General features: G+C 47.1%; 1 protein-coding gene across 6 annotated transcripts in view; it reads right to left on the bottom strand.

Annotated features, from left to right (window-relative positions):
• Nucleotides 1–16,423, bottom strand: part of LOC137379456 (stabilin-2-like) — a 171,378-nt gene that overhangs the window by 103,293 nt on the left and 51,662 nt on the right. For all 6 annotated transcript variants that reach the window (XM_068050295.1, XM_068050297.1, XM_068050298.1 and 3 more), the window contains 8 exons: nt 14,242–14,304; nt 12,583–12,678; nt 6,896–6,982; nt 6,095–6,206; nt 5,815–5,995; nt 4,282–4,375; nt 3,217–3,375; nt 1,800–1,895 (listed from right to left, as the gene is read on the bottom strand). In XM_068050295.1, coding sequence (XP_067906396.1) covers nt 1,800–1,895; nt 3,217–3,375; nt 4,282–4,375; nt 5,815–5,995; nt 6,095–6,206; nt 6,896–6,982; nt 12,583–12,678; nt 14,242–14,304 — 888 coding nt within the window. The remainder of the gene's footprint in view (nt 1–1,799; nt 1,896–3,216; nt 3,376–4,281; nt 4,376–5,814; nt 5,996–6,094; nt 6,207–6,895; nt 6,983–12,582; nt 12,679–14,241; nt 14,305–16,423) is intronic.

Genomic DNA, 16,423 nt, shown 5'->3' with positions numbered 1-16,423 from the left:
ACTTCAGTTATTTGGTAAGACAAGAGGCTGGGATTGGTTTTCTTAAAACAAGAGACTTAATAGAGACATTCAAAATTATGAAGGGTCCTGTGCTGTTAATTTTTAAATTCATTCTTGGGATGTGCGTGCCATTGGCTAGGCCAGCATTTATTGCCCATCCCTAATTGCCCTTGAGAAGGTGATGGTGAGCTGCCTTTTTGAACCGCTGCAGTCCGTGTGGGGTAGGTACACCCACAGCGCTGTTAGGAAGGGAGTTCCAGGATTTTGACCCAGCGACAGTGAAGGAACGGCGATATAGTTCCAAGTCAGGATTGTGTGTGACTTGGAGGGAACTTGCAGGTGATGGTGTTCCCATGCATCTGCTGCCCTTGTCCTTCTAAGTGGTAGAGGTCATGGGTTTGGAAGATGCGGTTGAAGGAACCTTGGTGAGATGCTGCAGTGCATCTTGTAGATGGTACACACTGTTGCCACTGTGCGACAGTGGTGGAGGGAATGAATGTTTAAGGTATTAGATGGAGTGCTGATCAAGTGGGCTGCTTTGTCTTGGATGGTGTCAGGCTTCCTGAGTTTTGTTGGAGCTGCACCCATCCAGACAAGTGGAGAGTATTCCATCACACTCCTGATTTGTGCCTTGTAGATGGTGGACAGGCTTTGGGGAGTCAGGAGATGAGTTCCTTGCTGCAGAATTCCCAGTCTCTGACCTGCTCTTGTAACCGCAGTATTTATGTGGCTGGTCAAGTTATGTTTCTGGTCAATGGTAACCCCCAGGATGTTAATGGTGAGGGATTCAGCATTGGTAATGCTGCTGAATGTGAAGGGAAGATGGGATAGATTGTCTCTTCATTGGTGATGGTCATTGCCTGACACTTGTGTGGTGTGAATTCCACTTGCCACTTATTAGCTCAAACCTGAACGTTGTTCAGGTCTTGCTGCATGCAGGCACGGACTGCTTCAGCATCTGAGGAACTGAGGATTCAATAAGAATAGCCTGTTTTTTTAAGAGCCAGTATAATTGTTTTTAAAATAGACATTCTGATTTGGTGAGAACTGCAATCCAATCTGAAATTCTCCAAAATTATAATTCTGGGTGGCCTAAATTGAATCAAGCTCAATATTAACTGCGAACTGTTGGATGTACTGGATGCAGGTGCCAGAAGAGAGAGAGCCGAGGACCATCTTAAATTTGGCCTTGTTAGACTATATCTGAAAGGGCCCATAGGCAAATTTGGGAGATGGGCTGTGGGGTGGGGGCGGGGTGGTGTGGGGTGCGGGGGATGGGAGGCAAATGAGAAGTGGGAGAGTGTAGGGCCTACAGTTAATGTCAAGGCAGGAGGAGGTACACCTGCTTCTTCCAGCTCTGCATTCAGATCAGTTTCAAAGAAAGACTTACTTGCCCGTTTCTTTCGTGGCCTCTCTCTGAGGACCCCTGCTAAGGCCGCTGCAAAGCCTGAACGTCTAGTCAAAATTTTGAGTATTGCAGGCTCCGTCTGCTTTAAACGGATTTCCTGGAAATAGGCACAGGACCCTCAATGCAAATCAGAAATGGCGCCCTGTGCCCTCATTTCAGGCAAGTGCCAGGGCTTCCTAAAAAAAAAAGGCCCTGACGAATTTGGCAGCGGGACCAACGCGCACACACAGTGAGCTCTGTCACTCTGGTAAATTGTTTAATATTGTGCCCATTTTACACCCATATATCAGACACTTTGGTGTGGAATTTATGCCCCTGGAAATTCTGATTGCTATGTTTACCCATCTTGATGAAACTAGAACTTAACAGATTCAAATTCAGACTAACTCACCACAGCATGGCACTGTCCATTTTCTTCCAAACATGGATTTATTGGCTCGCATTCTATGCCATTACCACGAAAGCCCTTCTTGCACTCACAGTTACTCTGTTAATAAATGAAAGGCTCAATAATAATAGTCCTTGCCAGTCTATTACTGTTGAATTCAGTTATTAAGGGTTGCCACACAAAATAAGAATGGACTTCATTAAAACTGATTCTGGTGATTTAAAAAAAAAATGTTTATTTAAAATATTAATTTTACAATCAACAACTTCAGTTACCAATTAACACCCAATTGGATGCTCCTCTTTTTAAAAACTAGCTCAGTGTAGCATTCTGACCTCTTAAATCTACGTCACCATTAAGAAAGGGAATCAAGTGATAGGGAGGAAAAGGCTGTTTCTCCTGGCTGGGAAATTTAGAACTAGAGGTCATAGCTTCAGGCTAAGAGTTTGGCCATTTAGGACTGAGGTGAGGAGAAACTCCTTCACTCAGAACTGTAAAACTTTGAAATTCTCTATCCCAGAGAGCTGTGGATGCTCAGTTGTTGAGTACATTTAAAACTTTGGGCCAAGAATATGGGGATTGGGAGGGAAAATGGAGTTCATCTTATTGAATGGCAGAGCAGGCCTACTCCTATTGCTTAAGCCCTACTCCAAAGAACAAAGAACAGTACAGCACAGGAACAGGCCATTCGGCCCTCCAAGCCTGCGCCGATCTTGATGCCTGCCTAAACTAAAACCTTCTGCACTTCCGGGGTCCGTGTCCCTCTATTCCCTTCCTATTCATGTATTTGTCAAGACGTCTCTTAAACGTCGCTATCGTATCTGCTTCCACCACCTCCCCTGGCAGCAAGTTCCAGGCACTCACCACCCTCTGTGTAAAAAACTTGCCTCGCACATCCCCTCTAAACTTTGCCCCTCACACCTTAAACCTATGTCCCCTAGTAACTGACTCTTCCACCCTGGGAAAAAGCTTCTGACTATCCACTCTGTCCATGCCGCTCATAACTTTGTAAACCTCTATCATTTCGCCCCTCCACCTCCGTCGTTCCAGTAAAAACAATTCGGGTTTTTCTGACCTCTCCTCATAGTTAATACCCTCCAGACCAGACAACATCCTGGTAAACCTCCTCTGTACCCTCTCCAAAGCCTCCAGCACAGTACTGAGGGAGCACTGCATCATTAGAGGTGCTGTCATTCACACATGGGGTCTTCTACATCCATCTGAGAGAACAATCAGGGACCCCCATTTCTCTCCCTCAGTATTGAGCTCATAATCTCTAGATTGGGACTGGAACCCACAAATTACTGACTTAAAGACAAGCATGCTACTAGCTGAGCCATAGCTGACACAGGAAGGCAATGACACCTTCAAGAGAGGAGGAAAGGAAACTCGCCAAGGAAAAAAAATCATTCACATTTACCTGGCCTGGTCCCAAGTGGATGCAGTTTGCATTGATATGGCATCCTCCTTGGTTTCCCAGGAGACAATTATTGATTTCAGTACAGTCCTCCCCATCTCCTGTCCATCCTGGTAAACACTGACACGAGTATCTCCCCACTCCTGTCTTAATACATTCAGCCTACGAGTGAAACATGCAGATAAAAGTTTAAATTAACATGGACATGGTAATCTATTTAAAATAGAGGGGTGCCCCTCATCCCTTAGAAACATGCATTAATATCAAAAAATCAATAATTGTATAAATCAAGAACAAAAAAGTATCAATTGATTCAGTTTATGCTAAGATAGTTTGAGCAGGTATAGGGGGGCAGTATGTATAGAAATGCTATTCACTGTATTGAGTCAGCTTTCTTTATCAAAATGGCCATACTCCCTATCGTGTTTGATTGATCAGGGTTTGATTGTATCAGTCTGTCCACTATCTGTGTTCACTGTGTTTGATTGCTTAAGCCTATGAATGAGGCTGCAGAGTCAAAAGTGAAACTAAGACAGCTAGAAGCTTCTACAGAACACACAGCTTGGATGTCTATTGAACATACACACTGGCTACTTTGGAAGACATGTACTGAAATCCTGTAAAAACTTATATTGTTAAGTCTTGTAAATAAACCAGTTGGTGATTTAACACAAGTGTGAAATCAGCATTGCTCTAAGATAATTGGATATCCAAATTAAACTCAGTAACCTGGCATAAACATAACAACTCATCAGTTAGGGTTGCCAACTCTGGTTTGACATATTCATGGAGGTTTCATCACATTAACTCCCACCTCCAATCATCCCTGCTCAGTCGAACAGGCTTCCCCCCACCGCCCCCACCCCCTGACGTCAATATTTTTATCACTAATAAGCTAAAATATTTAAGGAAAATGAAACAACATTTGATTTTCTTCTGCAGCAGTGGCTGGGAGATTACATTTTAATTTCTGGAGACTCCAGGGCAATCCTGGAGGGTTGGCAATGCTATCGTCAACACAGATAATTCACAATAATCAGCACAAACAATCAAATCTGTTCTACTCACGTTGGGACTGCAACCACCTCGATCAGGCCTGCTGCAGGCATTGAGCTCTTCACAGTAAGATCCATCGCCTTCATAGTTTGGTTTGCAAACACAGCTGGAGGGAAACAACGGCAGCCAGTTAAAAGCAAAACTCTACCTTGAAGTCAAATGATTCGTTGTGTACACCATCACGTAGACAGAATTGAAAAAAGGAAAGCTTACAAGTATGTCCGTATATATAGTAATAGAATCAAACTCTTGGTGTGGCAGGTGCCAGCCATGGCTTAATTGATATTGCTCTCACCTTTACGTCAGACAGTTTAGGTTCAAGTCCTGCTCCAGGACCTGAGCACAAAAATCAAATCTGATACTCCAAGGGAGTGCAGCACTGCCAGAGGTGCTGGCTTTTAGATGAGATGCTTTACAGAGGCCTTGCCTGCTCTCTAATGTGGATGTAAAAGAACTCATGGTGCTATTTTGAAGAAGAGCAGGGGAGTTAACCCTCGTGTCCTAGCCAACATTTATAACTCAATCAACATCCCAAAAACATATTATCTGATCATTGTCAGATTGCTGTTTGCGGGAGTTTGCTGTGTGCAAATTACCTCCTTCTTTCCTACACTACAACAGTGAATGCACTTCAAAAGTACCTCATTGGCTGTAAAGTGATTTGTGCTCATGAAAGGCTCTATATAAATGCAAGTCCTTTTTTTGCTAGGATGAACTATACTGCAAACCATTCTTTGACAGTACCTTACAAACCTGCAACCTCTACCACCTAGAAGGACAAGGATAGCAGCCACATGGGAACACCACCACCTCCCTCTAAGGCACACACCTTGGAAATACATTGTCCCTTCCATCGCTGTCACTGAGTCAAAATCCTAGAACCCTTTCCCTAACGCAGTGGGTGTACCTTCACCACAAAGACTGCAGTGTTCAAGAAGGCGGCTCACCACCACCTTCTCAAGGGCAATTATGAATGGGCAATTCATGCTGGTCTTGCCAGCGACGCTCACATCCCATGAATAAATAAATGTAAAATATGAGTCAAAACTTGCAGCAGGCTATATTTTGAACAGCCGTTGAACTAGTTTGAATTAAAAACTTGAACGGAAAAATTTTTATATTGTTAACGGGTTGAAATTTAACTGAAGACCTTGTATGTATACGGCACCTTATCATGTCCTCAGGATATCCCAATGTGCTTTAATCCAAGGAATTATCTTTGAAGTGTGGTCATTTCTGTTACATAGGCAATTGTTCCAAGAATTGAGCTCACCAAAATCCCACAAGCACAAATGAGAATAATGACCAGTTTTTAGCATGCACAGAAACAGGCGTGCAGGGGGGCACTGGGAAAACTCCCCGCATATAAATGATTAGGCTTGAGGTGCACATGATATTGTGCCTCAAGTTTTGTTATCATCGAAGGCGCCCCCCGTTACCTTACAAATGAATACATTGGAACTGCAAATTGGGGCACGATCCTATCGATTTCCTCAAAGTGACTTCCTTCTCATTATTTGATGTTTTTCTGATATTCCATAATACCTGAGTCCACCATTCTTGTATTCGCAGTTTGCATGGGCATGACAGAACTGAACGCTGGGTCCACATGGAGTGGTCTGTCTCTCGCAGAACATCCCAGCGTATCCCACCTTGCAGGAGTTAAACTTGCACGCTCCACTACTGGTCACTTTGTTATCGCATTCCCCATGAACACATCGACAGGCTACAATACATTCAAAAAGCACAGCATAAGAGCTCAGTGCATAAAGTAGATGGGTCCTCGTGACTTATCATGACTTTCAAGTAGCAGGATCAGACTTACATTGGTCACAGTTAGGTCCATATTTGTTACGATCGGAGCAGAGGTGACACTTGGAGCCTGTAAATTTGTCATCGCAAGCACATGTGCCATTTCCATCCAAATCATCTGCACACTGTGAGCAAAAGAAAGGGGTCACAGCTTGTGGCTAGAATGGGGAACTTGCTAGTTGAGGGGAATAGCAAAGATGCATTTAAGGGGAAGCTAGGTAAGTACATAAAGGAGAAAGGAATAGAAGTATATTCTGATAGGATTAGATGAAGCAGGATGAGAGGAAGTTTGTGTGGAGCATTAAGACCAGCATGGATCAGGTTAGCTGAGAGTCCTGCTTCCATGCTATATGTTCAATGTAATTCTATGTAGTTTGTGGCATGTATATAACATTATGCTGTACAATTGCACCTTCCAAACCTATGACCTCTACCACCTAAAAGAACAAGGGCGGTAGGCACATGGGAACACTACCACCTCCAAGTTCCCCTCCAAGCCACACACCATCCTGGCTTGGAACTATATTGCTGTTCCTTCATTGTTGTTGGATCAAAATCATGGAAATCCGTCCCTAACACATCTATACCACACAGTCTGCAGCGGTTCAAGAAGGTGGCTCACAACCACCTCTCAAGGATAATTAGGGATGAGCAATAAATGCTGGCCTTGCCAGTGATGCTGCATCCTGTAAATAAATAAAAAGGGTCTGTAAATTCTAATAACGAACGACATCTGCCAATTTTGATTGTACAGATTGTAATGACACTGGATCTATGATTTTCATTAAGAACGGTTCCAATCTAAAACTCTTACCTGGCCATGACCAGAACAGGGGTTTTGGAACCCTCCTGGACATTGTCTGCAGTCTGGGCCATAGAATCCTCTGCAGCACTTTGGTATCTAGGAAACACGGCAGGAAAGATCATTGAGAAGAATGATCATACTCTAGAATACTCTAACCCCGACATTGTCATCAAACCTGCAGATAAGGGTGGTGCTGTTGTTGTCTGGCGTACCGACCTCTACCTTGCAGAGGCTCAGCTTCCTACTTCCCCCTGGACCATGACCCCACCACCGAACTTCAAGCTACTGTCCACAGGACTGTCACTATCTCATCTCCTCTGGAGATCTTCCCTCTACAGCTTCCAACCTCATAGTCCCGCAGCCCCGGACAGCTCACTTCTACCTCCTTCCCAAAATCCACAAACAGGACTGTCCCAGAAGACCCATTATTTCAACCTGTTCCTGCCCCACTGAACTTATTTCATCCTATATTGACTCTATCTTTTCTCCCCTGGTCCTGTCTCTTTCCACTACATCCGTGACTCTTCTGGTGCCCTATGTCATTTAACATTTTGACAATTTCCAGTTTCCTGGCCCTAACCACCTCCTCTTTACTATGGAGAGTCCAATCTCTCTACACCTCCATCCCCCATCATGATGGTTTGAGGGCTCTCCGCTTCTTCCTTGAACAGAGGCCCAACCAGTCCCCATCCACCACCACCGTCCTCCGCCTGGCCGAACTTGTTCTCACATTGAACAACTTCTCCTTCAACTCCGCTCACTTCCTTCAAGTAAAAGGTGTTGCTATGGGTACCTGCATGGGTCCTAGTTATGCCTGTCCTTTTATGGGATATGTCAAACATTTCTTGTTCCAGTACAAGTCAGGCCCCCTCCCCCAACTCCTTTTTTCTAGTACATTGATGACTATCAGTGCGGTTTCCAGCTCCCACCCGGAACTAGAAAACGTTATCAACTTTGCTTCTAATTTCCACCCTTCTCTCACCTTTACATGGTCCATCTCCGACACTTCCCTTCCCTTCCTTGACTTCTCTGTCTCCATCTCCGGTGATTGGCTGTCTACTAATATCCATTATAAGCCCACTGACTCCCACAGCTACCTCGACTACACTTCTTCACACCCTGCCTCCTGTAAGGACTCCATTCCATTCTTCCAGTTTCTCCGTCTCTGACACATCTGCTCTGATGCTACCTTCCATGACAGCGCTTCTGATATTCCTTTTTCCTCAACCGAGGATTCCCCCCCCCCCCCCCACCACACCCCACACTGTGGTTGACAGGGCCCTCAACCGTGTCCGGCCCATTTCCCACCAAACGCAGATTGTGTGACTGCTTTGTGGAGCACCTCCGCTCAGTCCGTGAGCATGACCCTGAGCATCCGGTTGCTTGCCATTTCAACACTCCCCCCCCACCACCACTCCCCATCCCCCTGCTCTCATGCTCACATCTCTGTCCTGGGATTGCTGCAGTGTTCCAGTGAACATCAACGCAAGCTCGAGGAACAGCATCTCATTTACCGATTAGGCACACTGCAGCCTGCTGGACTGAACATTGAGTTCAATAATTTCAGAGCATGACGGGCCCCCCTTTTTATGTTTAGTTATTTTTTCTTTTATCATTTTTCTTTTTTATTTGGTTATTTTATTTTAGTTTTTTGAGCTTGGTTAGTTTGTTTCTACTGTGCCTACCCACTGTTTCTGTTTTTAAAATTTTTTAAAAATATTTGTGCTTGGAGTGCTTTGTGCTTTATAGTCCATTCACACCCTCTCTGTACTAATACTTTGTCTTTCACCACACCATTAACATACCATTTGCCTTTGTCCCATGACCGTCTGGTCAGTTATTCTCTGTGACCTTGTCCTATCAACACCTTCTCTTTTGTTATCTCTTGCCCCACCCCCGCTTTACTTGCTTAAAATCTTTTTTCTTTTCTAATATTTGTCAGATCTGAAGAACGGTCACTGACCTGAAACGTTAACTCTGCTTCTCTCTCCACAGATGCTGCCGGACCTGCTGAGTATTTCCAGCATTTCTTGTTTTTATTTCAGATTTCCAGCATCTGCAGTATTTTGCTTTTATCATACTCTGGAAACTGGAACGTTTCTGTTTCAGAGTGATTGAGCTAAAGGTTTTTTTATGGCAGTGTAGTGTAGTGTACTGGTTACATTATTGGGTTAGTAATCTCACTGACAGGCTCAATAATCATCAGAAAATGGGGGCAGGATTTTCCCAGTTGAGAGGAAGCCCCGACGCCGGGGTCAAATTCAGGTCACACGGCCATGAGGGTGTGGTGGGATATCCTCAAGGATTTTCCCATCTGCAGCCAATTAACATCCAGCAGGTGGGGGAGCCGGCCAATAACAGGTGGCGGGCGAGAGGAAGTCCCAGCACATCAAAGGAAGGCACCATATTTAGAAGGACAGTCAGCAGCCTTCATACAGGCTGCACACATAGAGGACATGGGAAAGAATGCTGAACAAGGGACGCTGGGCAAGAACGGTTGGAGTCGGGGGGGGGGGGCTCCACGTTTCAGTGTCGCCCCCTGAGGGTGCTTCTGCAGGCAGCGAGGCATCGGAGAGAGGTCCTGTACCCAGTGGATGGGAGGAGGAGGCCGTCATGCCTCACAAAGAAGGGATGTCTGGAGGTAGCAGAGGAAATAATCAGCCACGTGCTGGTCACACAAACATGGCTGCAGTGTCGGAAGTGTTTCAGTGACCTGGTACAGTCTGGCAAGGTGAGTGGCATTCATAATAGCAAGTTCATGGCACTGCACATCCTCAATGGCGCCCATGAGATGTGAGGTGAGGTGGCTGGCCCATACCTTGGGCATGACCAGGGACCAGCGTCCATAGTGAGAGGCAGAGCTGACTCTTGGAGGAGGCCCATGTTGATCTCTGAGCTGCCAAGACTGAATGGCCACTTGGCGCAGTGATGGAAAGGGAAATTGGCAGAGGCTGATGAATACAGTGGAGTGGCTCCGATAGAGGAGGTGACAATGGAAATAGGATGGGTTGCAGCAGGCCAGGCTGTCACTGAGGTCACGGTGGGTGCGGAGCCCGTGGGAAGTGAGTAACACGATGGATGCGGGAATGAAACCTTCTGACAAGTACTAGCTATGGCGCCTCTGTGGGCCTTGATGAACACAGGAAGCTCCAGATCAAGGACAGGCAGTAGGAGCTGGTTGAAAGCACAACTTGCTAACATCACTCTTGTCTCTTCCACAGGTCCGTAGTGGTGAGGGACTGGGGACTGCTCTGGGATCAAATGAGACTGCGAGGAGGATCTGCCATCTGAAGAGAGAGTGTCACGTCAGTCTAGCACATATTCCACCAGGGCAGATACTCTTCCATCAGTGGGCATTGACATGCAGTTAGAAAGGGGGGCACCAGCTGGTGAGCAGGTCACAGACATGCATGAGCAGGTAGCAGAGGCAGTGACTACTCTCCATCGGAGGATTGAGGAAGGGCCCAGTGATGCTCAGCTTCACGCAGATGGTGACCCTCAGGAGCCATCAGCAAAGCAGCAGTGTGAAATGTGCAGACATCTGTCAGAGTTCCCAGAGGCTCTTTGCACCCACGTGCATACTATGAAGGAGTCCATCCATGCCATGAGTGGCACCATGTCTCTGGCATGTGAGCACATGGACTCTTCCATTGACAGAGTGACGATCCTAATGGAGCGCCACATGCAACACAGTGGATGCAGGAGGTGCGCACCCACGTCACATTATGGCTTCATCCATGAGCTATGTTGAGTGATGGGTAGGTGAGATGGCTCCGAGATGCCTGGATCCATTGTCAGGTGTTCAATCACTCCAGGTAAGCAGGAAAGGGCAGGTGGGCCTTGATGGAGTTGAGGTGCAGGTGCCTGAAGCCTATGGGGGTTCTTCCCAAGTGTTCCTTGCATTGATGGTGGATCCTTGGGGCCCTTTGATGGGGACATGAATGCTGCATGCAGCCTTGATGACAAAGGCAGCCCCTGCACAGATGCAGGTGGCCCCTCCCCGCTGTGCCGGGCCCCTCTGGGGCTCAGGTAACCAGACGCCGTCTGCTGCAGCCATCTCATGCACCAGAGCAGAAAAGACAGTAGCGTGCCTCCACGTCGACTGCAGGTTCCGGGAGACCACAGTGTAGGAGCACGTGGAAGCGCCAGAGCACAGCACAGCATACCACCACAAGAGATCCTTGATGGGGCATACTGCAGGGCTCCCTCAGATCGACCCAGCATCTGAACCTCATTTTCAGAAGGCCTATCGCCTGTTCAATGGTGACCCTTGTAGTCACCCTCTGCCTCTGTATCGGGGTTCCGCACAGGTGTAGGCAGCCAAGTCTTTAACTGATACCCCTTGTCACTCGGTATCCATCCACAAAGGCGTTTGGGTGGCCTGAAGAGCTGAGGCACCTGGGCCTGTCTAAGGATGTATGAGTTGCAACAGCTTCCCGGGAACCATGCACACGTCTGCAGGATCCTTTTTGCGGTGATCACAGACTAATTGAACATTCAGTGAGTGGAACGCATTCTTGTTCATAAAGGCTCCTGGCTGCTCTGCAGAAGCATCCATGGCCACATGTGTGCGGTCAATTACTTCTTGCACCTGAGGGAATCCAGCAATGCCCCGAATCCTATCACTCTCTCTGTCTGACTGGCCTGATCAGTGCAGTACCTGATGTATTGTCCTGCCCTCTGGTACGTGGCATCTTTCATCTGCTTGCTGCAGTGATGGGCCGCTGACTGGGAGATCCACAAATGTATCCAAACAATCCCTGGAATGTGCCTGAGGGCTAGAGGTTGAGCGCCACAGGCAATGGAGTGCCACCACATCCCATTGGCCTCATTTCCTCCTCCAGCATTCTGCACAGGTCCGCTACCACCTGCCTGGGCAGATGTGGTCTTTGGAGACACTGGTGCCTCATCATCTCCATGAAGGTAAGCCTTTCTCTGAAAACACTTGCAGCTGGGTAGCGCCTTGTGTGAACATTATCCTAGATTATAGGCCCTATGCGCCCTCCTCATCCGGGTCCCCTCGCACACTCATGAGGCTGCTGCTTCGCTGGCTGTTGCAGCCCTGCTCCATGTGGCTGAACCTGTCACACTCTCCCACTCTCCTCCTCACTGGAGGAGTCAAAGTCAGAGCGCACACCACCCATTGAGAATTGGAGCCCTCAGAGCTCAAAGCCACTCAACACCCGATTGCTGCCTGCATGCACTGAAGTGGACCTGGAAGACACCTTCCAATAAGTGCCCTCCAATATGGGGGCTCACACTGTGCAATCCCTTCAACTTTTCAATCCTTTGCATGTCTGGCCTCAGCCTACCTGTTTGACAACACAGCTGTACTCAATGGCTGTCACCTCCACTTACCTCGCCTCCTTTGAGCAGACAAGCAGCTGATGCTCCGTGGAACCTGTGCGGCACAGGGAAAATTTAAAATCCACCTCAAAATCCTGTCAGTTGGCTGCTTAACAGCCTCAATGGCCTGCCATCCTGTGTGTTCCTGATCCCGCTGCCCGACCGCCCCTGGGAAATTTGCCCAGTGGCGGGAAGACATCGGGGGTTCCACTCCAACACATTTGCCACATTTTATCAGCTTCCCGTCTCCAAGTCCATCCCAATGGGACCAGTAAAATTCCACCCTGTAAAGTTCAAATTCCGCCACGGGACTTTAAATTCCGGATTTTAATCATTTTAATTTTACTCACAATTACTGTTTCATTGCAGTTTCTACTGCAACCCTGTGTTGGCAGACGCAGTCCCATCAAATTGCTCATGTAGAAGCACCCATGACGAAAGGTGTCCTAAATCAGACAACAATCACAAAAAGTGCAGTTTAAATCTTTGCATTGTGCAGAACCAATGAAATTTGCTACATTAGGCACATGAAGGACATTTCTAATGCAAAGTGCTAATATTTTATGGCTGGAATTTTCCACCCCCACCCCCCCCACCAAAGAGCAGGTTGGTGGGGGCGTAAAATGGATTGGGAGGCCTGGGGGTCTCTTCCCGACCCACTCCCACTGTCCTTTTACATGGGGCGGCAGCGGCAAGTAACGGCCTGCCTGCCCCAGGCCAATCAAGGCTCTCAATTGGTCAATTAACGGCAACTGAAGAGCCTCCGCTCACCTCCACGGGACTTTTACAGTTGGCAGGCGAGTGGGCCAGGCCTAAGAAAAGCCGCTTGTTAAAAGCAGGCAACTTTCTGATGGCCTGGTGGGTGGCTCTCCTGATCAGGCACCCTGTGCCCAACGGAGGGCCGCCCCGATGCCCCAACCACCCCAACGCCCAACACACCACCCCCACCCCCCAATCGACCCCTCCCCCTCCCCTTGCCTTGCCGAGGCCTCAAAAACTTACCTCTTTTCTGGCTCCGTCCTTCCTCTTCATCTTGAAGCTGGGTTGCAGTCCCAGCAGTGGCCACTGCCCCCAATGGCGCTGTTGAGACTAAGAGCTGCCGGCCCGCTGATGGGCCGGCAGCTCCATTAGGCAGAACTTCCTGCCTCAATGAGGTGGAAGTCCCGCCTAAGACCAATTAAGGGCCGGGGGACCGTAAAATTTGGTCTGAATCCCCAGGCCTGGCAGAGGCGGGATTGCCACTGACATTTCAGTCGGTGGACGGCAAGCATAAAATTCCGGCCCAAGAATCTATATAAAACGTGAATAATGGTCTTAGATTACTGGTGCAGGTGACACTGTCCCTTAGCAAGCAGTCAACGCTTTAGGGAAAGGAGGTGAGGGGAAAAAGGAAAAAGACATTTATAATGAAATTAGAAGCGTACAGAGATCTCCTTCACTTCACCACTGGTGGCCATTCTTTCAGCCCTCTGCTGTCTGAAATTCCCTCCCTAAGCCTCTCCGCTTCCTTACCTCTCTCACCTCCTTTAAGGCACAGCTTAAAACCTACCGCTTTGACAAAGTGTTTAGCCATCTGTCCCAATACCTACTTCTTTGGCTTGGTGTCATTTTTTTTTTGTCTGATGATGTCCCTGTCAAGCACCTTGGTTAAGTTTTTCTACCTTAAAGGTGCTATATAAATGCAAGTTGTTGTTGTAAATATTATTTAAAATCTTTTGCATGTCCCTGACGCCACAATGTTTGGTTGTGCTTTCAGGTCAACACTTAACATTGAAACTTCCTAAGTAAACATTTGGAATGGAAAGCCTGTCTGTAAAGAGCTGCCTGTGATGGCGTAGCTGCAAGCATCGGCCAGAAGTCACTGTTGTGGGGGCAAGTTTCTGGCCTCTTCTATAACTCCCATCTCCACCGTGTATATAAAAAAAACTTACATTCACCAGCTGAATATGGGCGATGCGACAAGCAATTCACTAACTGATTAATTCAGGATTTAATCGACGGTCACTTACCAGTTGAGCCATTCCAGATGGACAAGAGCTAGCATAAATCTTTGCACAACTTATACAGGAGCCCTAAATGAACACAAACATAATAATTATTACATTGAAACTAGTGCACTATCCATGCACATTTTTGAAGCCCTTCACGGTATGCTTGAGAGAGCATGGCTACCTGACCCGAACCCGACCAGACCCGACGACATGTGTCGGGTTCAGGTCGGGTCGGGTCTCTCTTCTGGGTCCGGCATTCAGGCTCGGGCCGGGTCGGGCCAGGGCTGCCTTTTGCTCAGGGAGGGAAAAGCTTCAGAATTTGAAAAGCCAGGACGTCAAGGTGGGAAACGTGCATCCGGACTCCACACTAGTCTGCAGTGAGTGATTCCATCCAAGGTAGAGCACAACTTCTTTGATATAATCAACTTCATTCCGGTAGTCGGGTTGGATCGGGTCGGTTGTGGGAAGAAAAGTCAAAGGACTCGTATTGGGTTGGGTTCGGGTTGGATGTGGTTCTGTTGGGCTCGGGTCAGGTTTCAATTGCATACCCAAGCAGGTCTTTAGTGTTTGATGTACTCCCTAAGTCATTCAGACAGGTGTTTGCGATTTATAGTGATCATAAAATGCTTTGTTATTTACATTTGTCGTAAACTGCTGGAGTCACGTTTATTTTGGACATCTCAGGAGAAAATTAGCCATCTACATCTGCAGGTGACTAATTCTTGGCTAGCTAACTACATAAGTACAGTTCTCCTGGCCGAATTGCCTTTTCTCACACTCTCTAGGCCTTGCTAAGCCTCAGTCAATTCCATTCTGGAAGAAGTTGTTCCTAAGAGCAGAGAGATCTGTATTGGCTTAGCAACCAAATCTCCCTTTGAAGAAAGCACCGAAGAGCTGATTTTACATAAGTGCTTAGTAATTAGGATTACCCTGCAGTCTCCAGAAAACTGAGATTAATTTCCAAGACACTACTGCAAATATACCCAGGAGAAAATGTTGCCCCTGGCTGGGGAATCTCGAACACGGGGTCACAGTCTCTGGCTAAAGGGTCGGCCATTCAGTACTGAGACGAGGAGAAATTTCTTCACTCAATGGGTTGTAAACCTTTGGAACTCTCTACCCCAGAGAGCTGTGGATGCTCAGGCATTGAGCATATTCAGGACAGAGGTCAATAGACCTTTGGGTTCCAAGGGAATTAAGGGATATGGGGATAATACAGGAATGTGGAGTTGAGGTAGAAGATGATCTTATTGAATGGGGGAGCAGGCTTGAAGGGCCAAATGGCCTACTACTGCTCCTATTTCTTATGCTCTAAAAATGGAAGGTGTGTTATATTTTCAGTGACCACTTATTCGTTTAGTAGTTGTAAAAAAATTAAAGATGACAATTAAAGGTTGTTTGAAATTTAGAATCAAAAATCATCCAATTGGGCAACAAAGGTTCTGTTTGCTTCCCAATTGGTCATGTGAAGGGAGGGATTTGCAAGGATTGACACATCGGTAGACCAATGGGGCGAGGGTGGGAAGGTTGGGATGGGAGTTTTTTTTATTCTTTCACGGGATGTGGGCGTCGCGGGCGAGGCCAGCATTTATTACCCAGCTCTAATTGCCCTCGAGAAGGTGGTGGTGAGCTGTCTTCTTGAACCGCTGCAGTCCATGTGGTGTTGGTACACGCACAGTACTGGGGAGGTGGTGGTGTAGTGGTAATGTCACCGGACTAATAATCTGGGTCAATGCTCTGGGGACATGGGTTTGAATCTCACCACAGCAGATGGTGAAATTTGAATTCAATTAATAAATCTGGAATTAAAAGCTAGTCTAATAGTGACCATGAAACCCTTGTCAATTGTTGTAAAAACCCATCTGGTTCACTAATACCCTTTAGGGAAGGAAATCTGCTGGCCTACATGTGACTCCAGACCCACAGCAATGTGGTTGACTCTTAAAATGCCCTCTGAAATGGCCACTCAGTTCAAGGGCAATTAGGGATAGACAATAAATGCTGGCCCAGCCAGTGATGCCCACATCCCATGAACAAATTTTAAAAAGTGCTGTTAGGAAGGGAATTCCAGGATTTTGACCCAGCAACAGTGAAGGAACGGCGATATAGTTCCAAGTCAGGATGATGTGTGACTTGGAGGGGAACTTGCAGGTGGTGGTGTTCCCATGCATTTGCTGCCCTTGTCCTTCTAGGTGGTAGA

The sequence above is a fragment of the Heterodontus francisci genome, chromosome 18 (assembly GCF_036365525.1).
Source record: "Heterodontus francisci isolate sHetFra1 chromosome 18, sHetFra1.hap1, whole genome shotgun sequence".
NCBI classification, from domain to species: Eukaryota; Metazoa; Chordata; class Chondrichthyes; order Heterodontiformes; family Heterodontidae; genus Heterodontus; species Heterodontus francisci.
The sequence above is the reverse complement of the archived record's forward strand: the minus strand, read 5'-3'. Positions and strand labels throughout refer to the sequence as shown.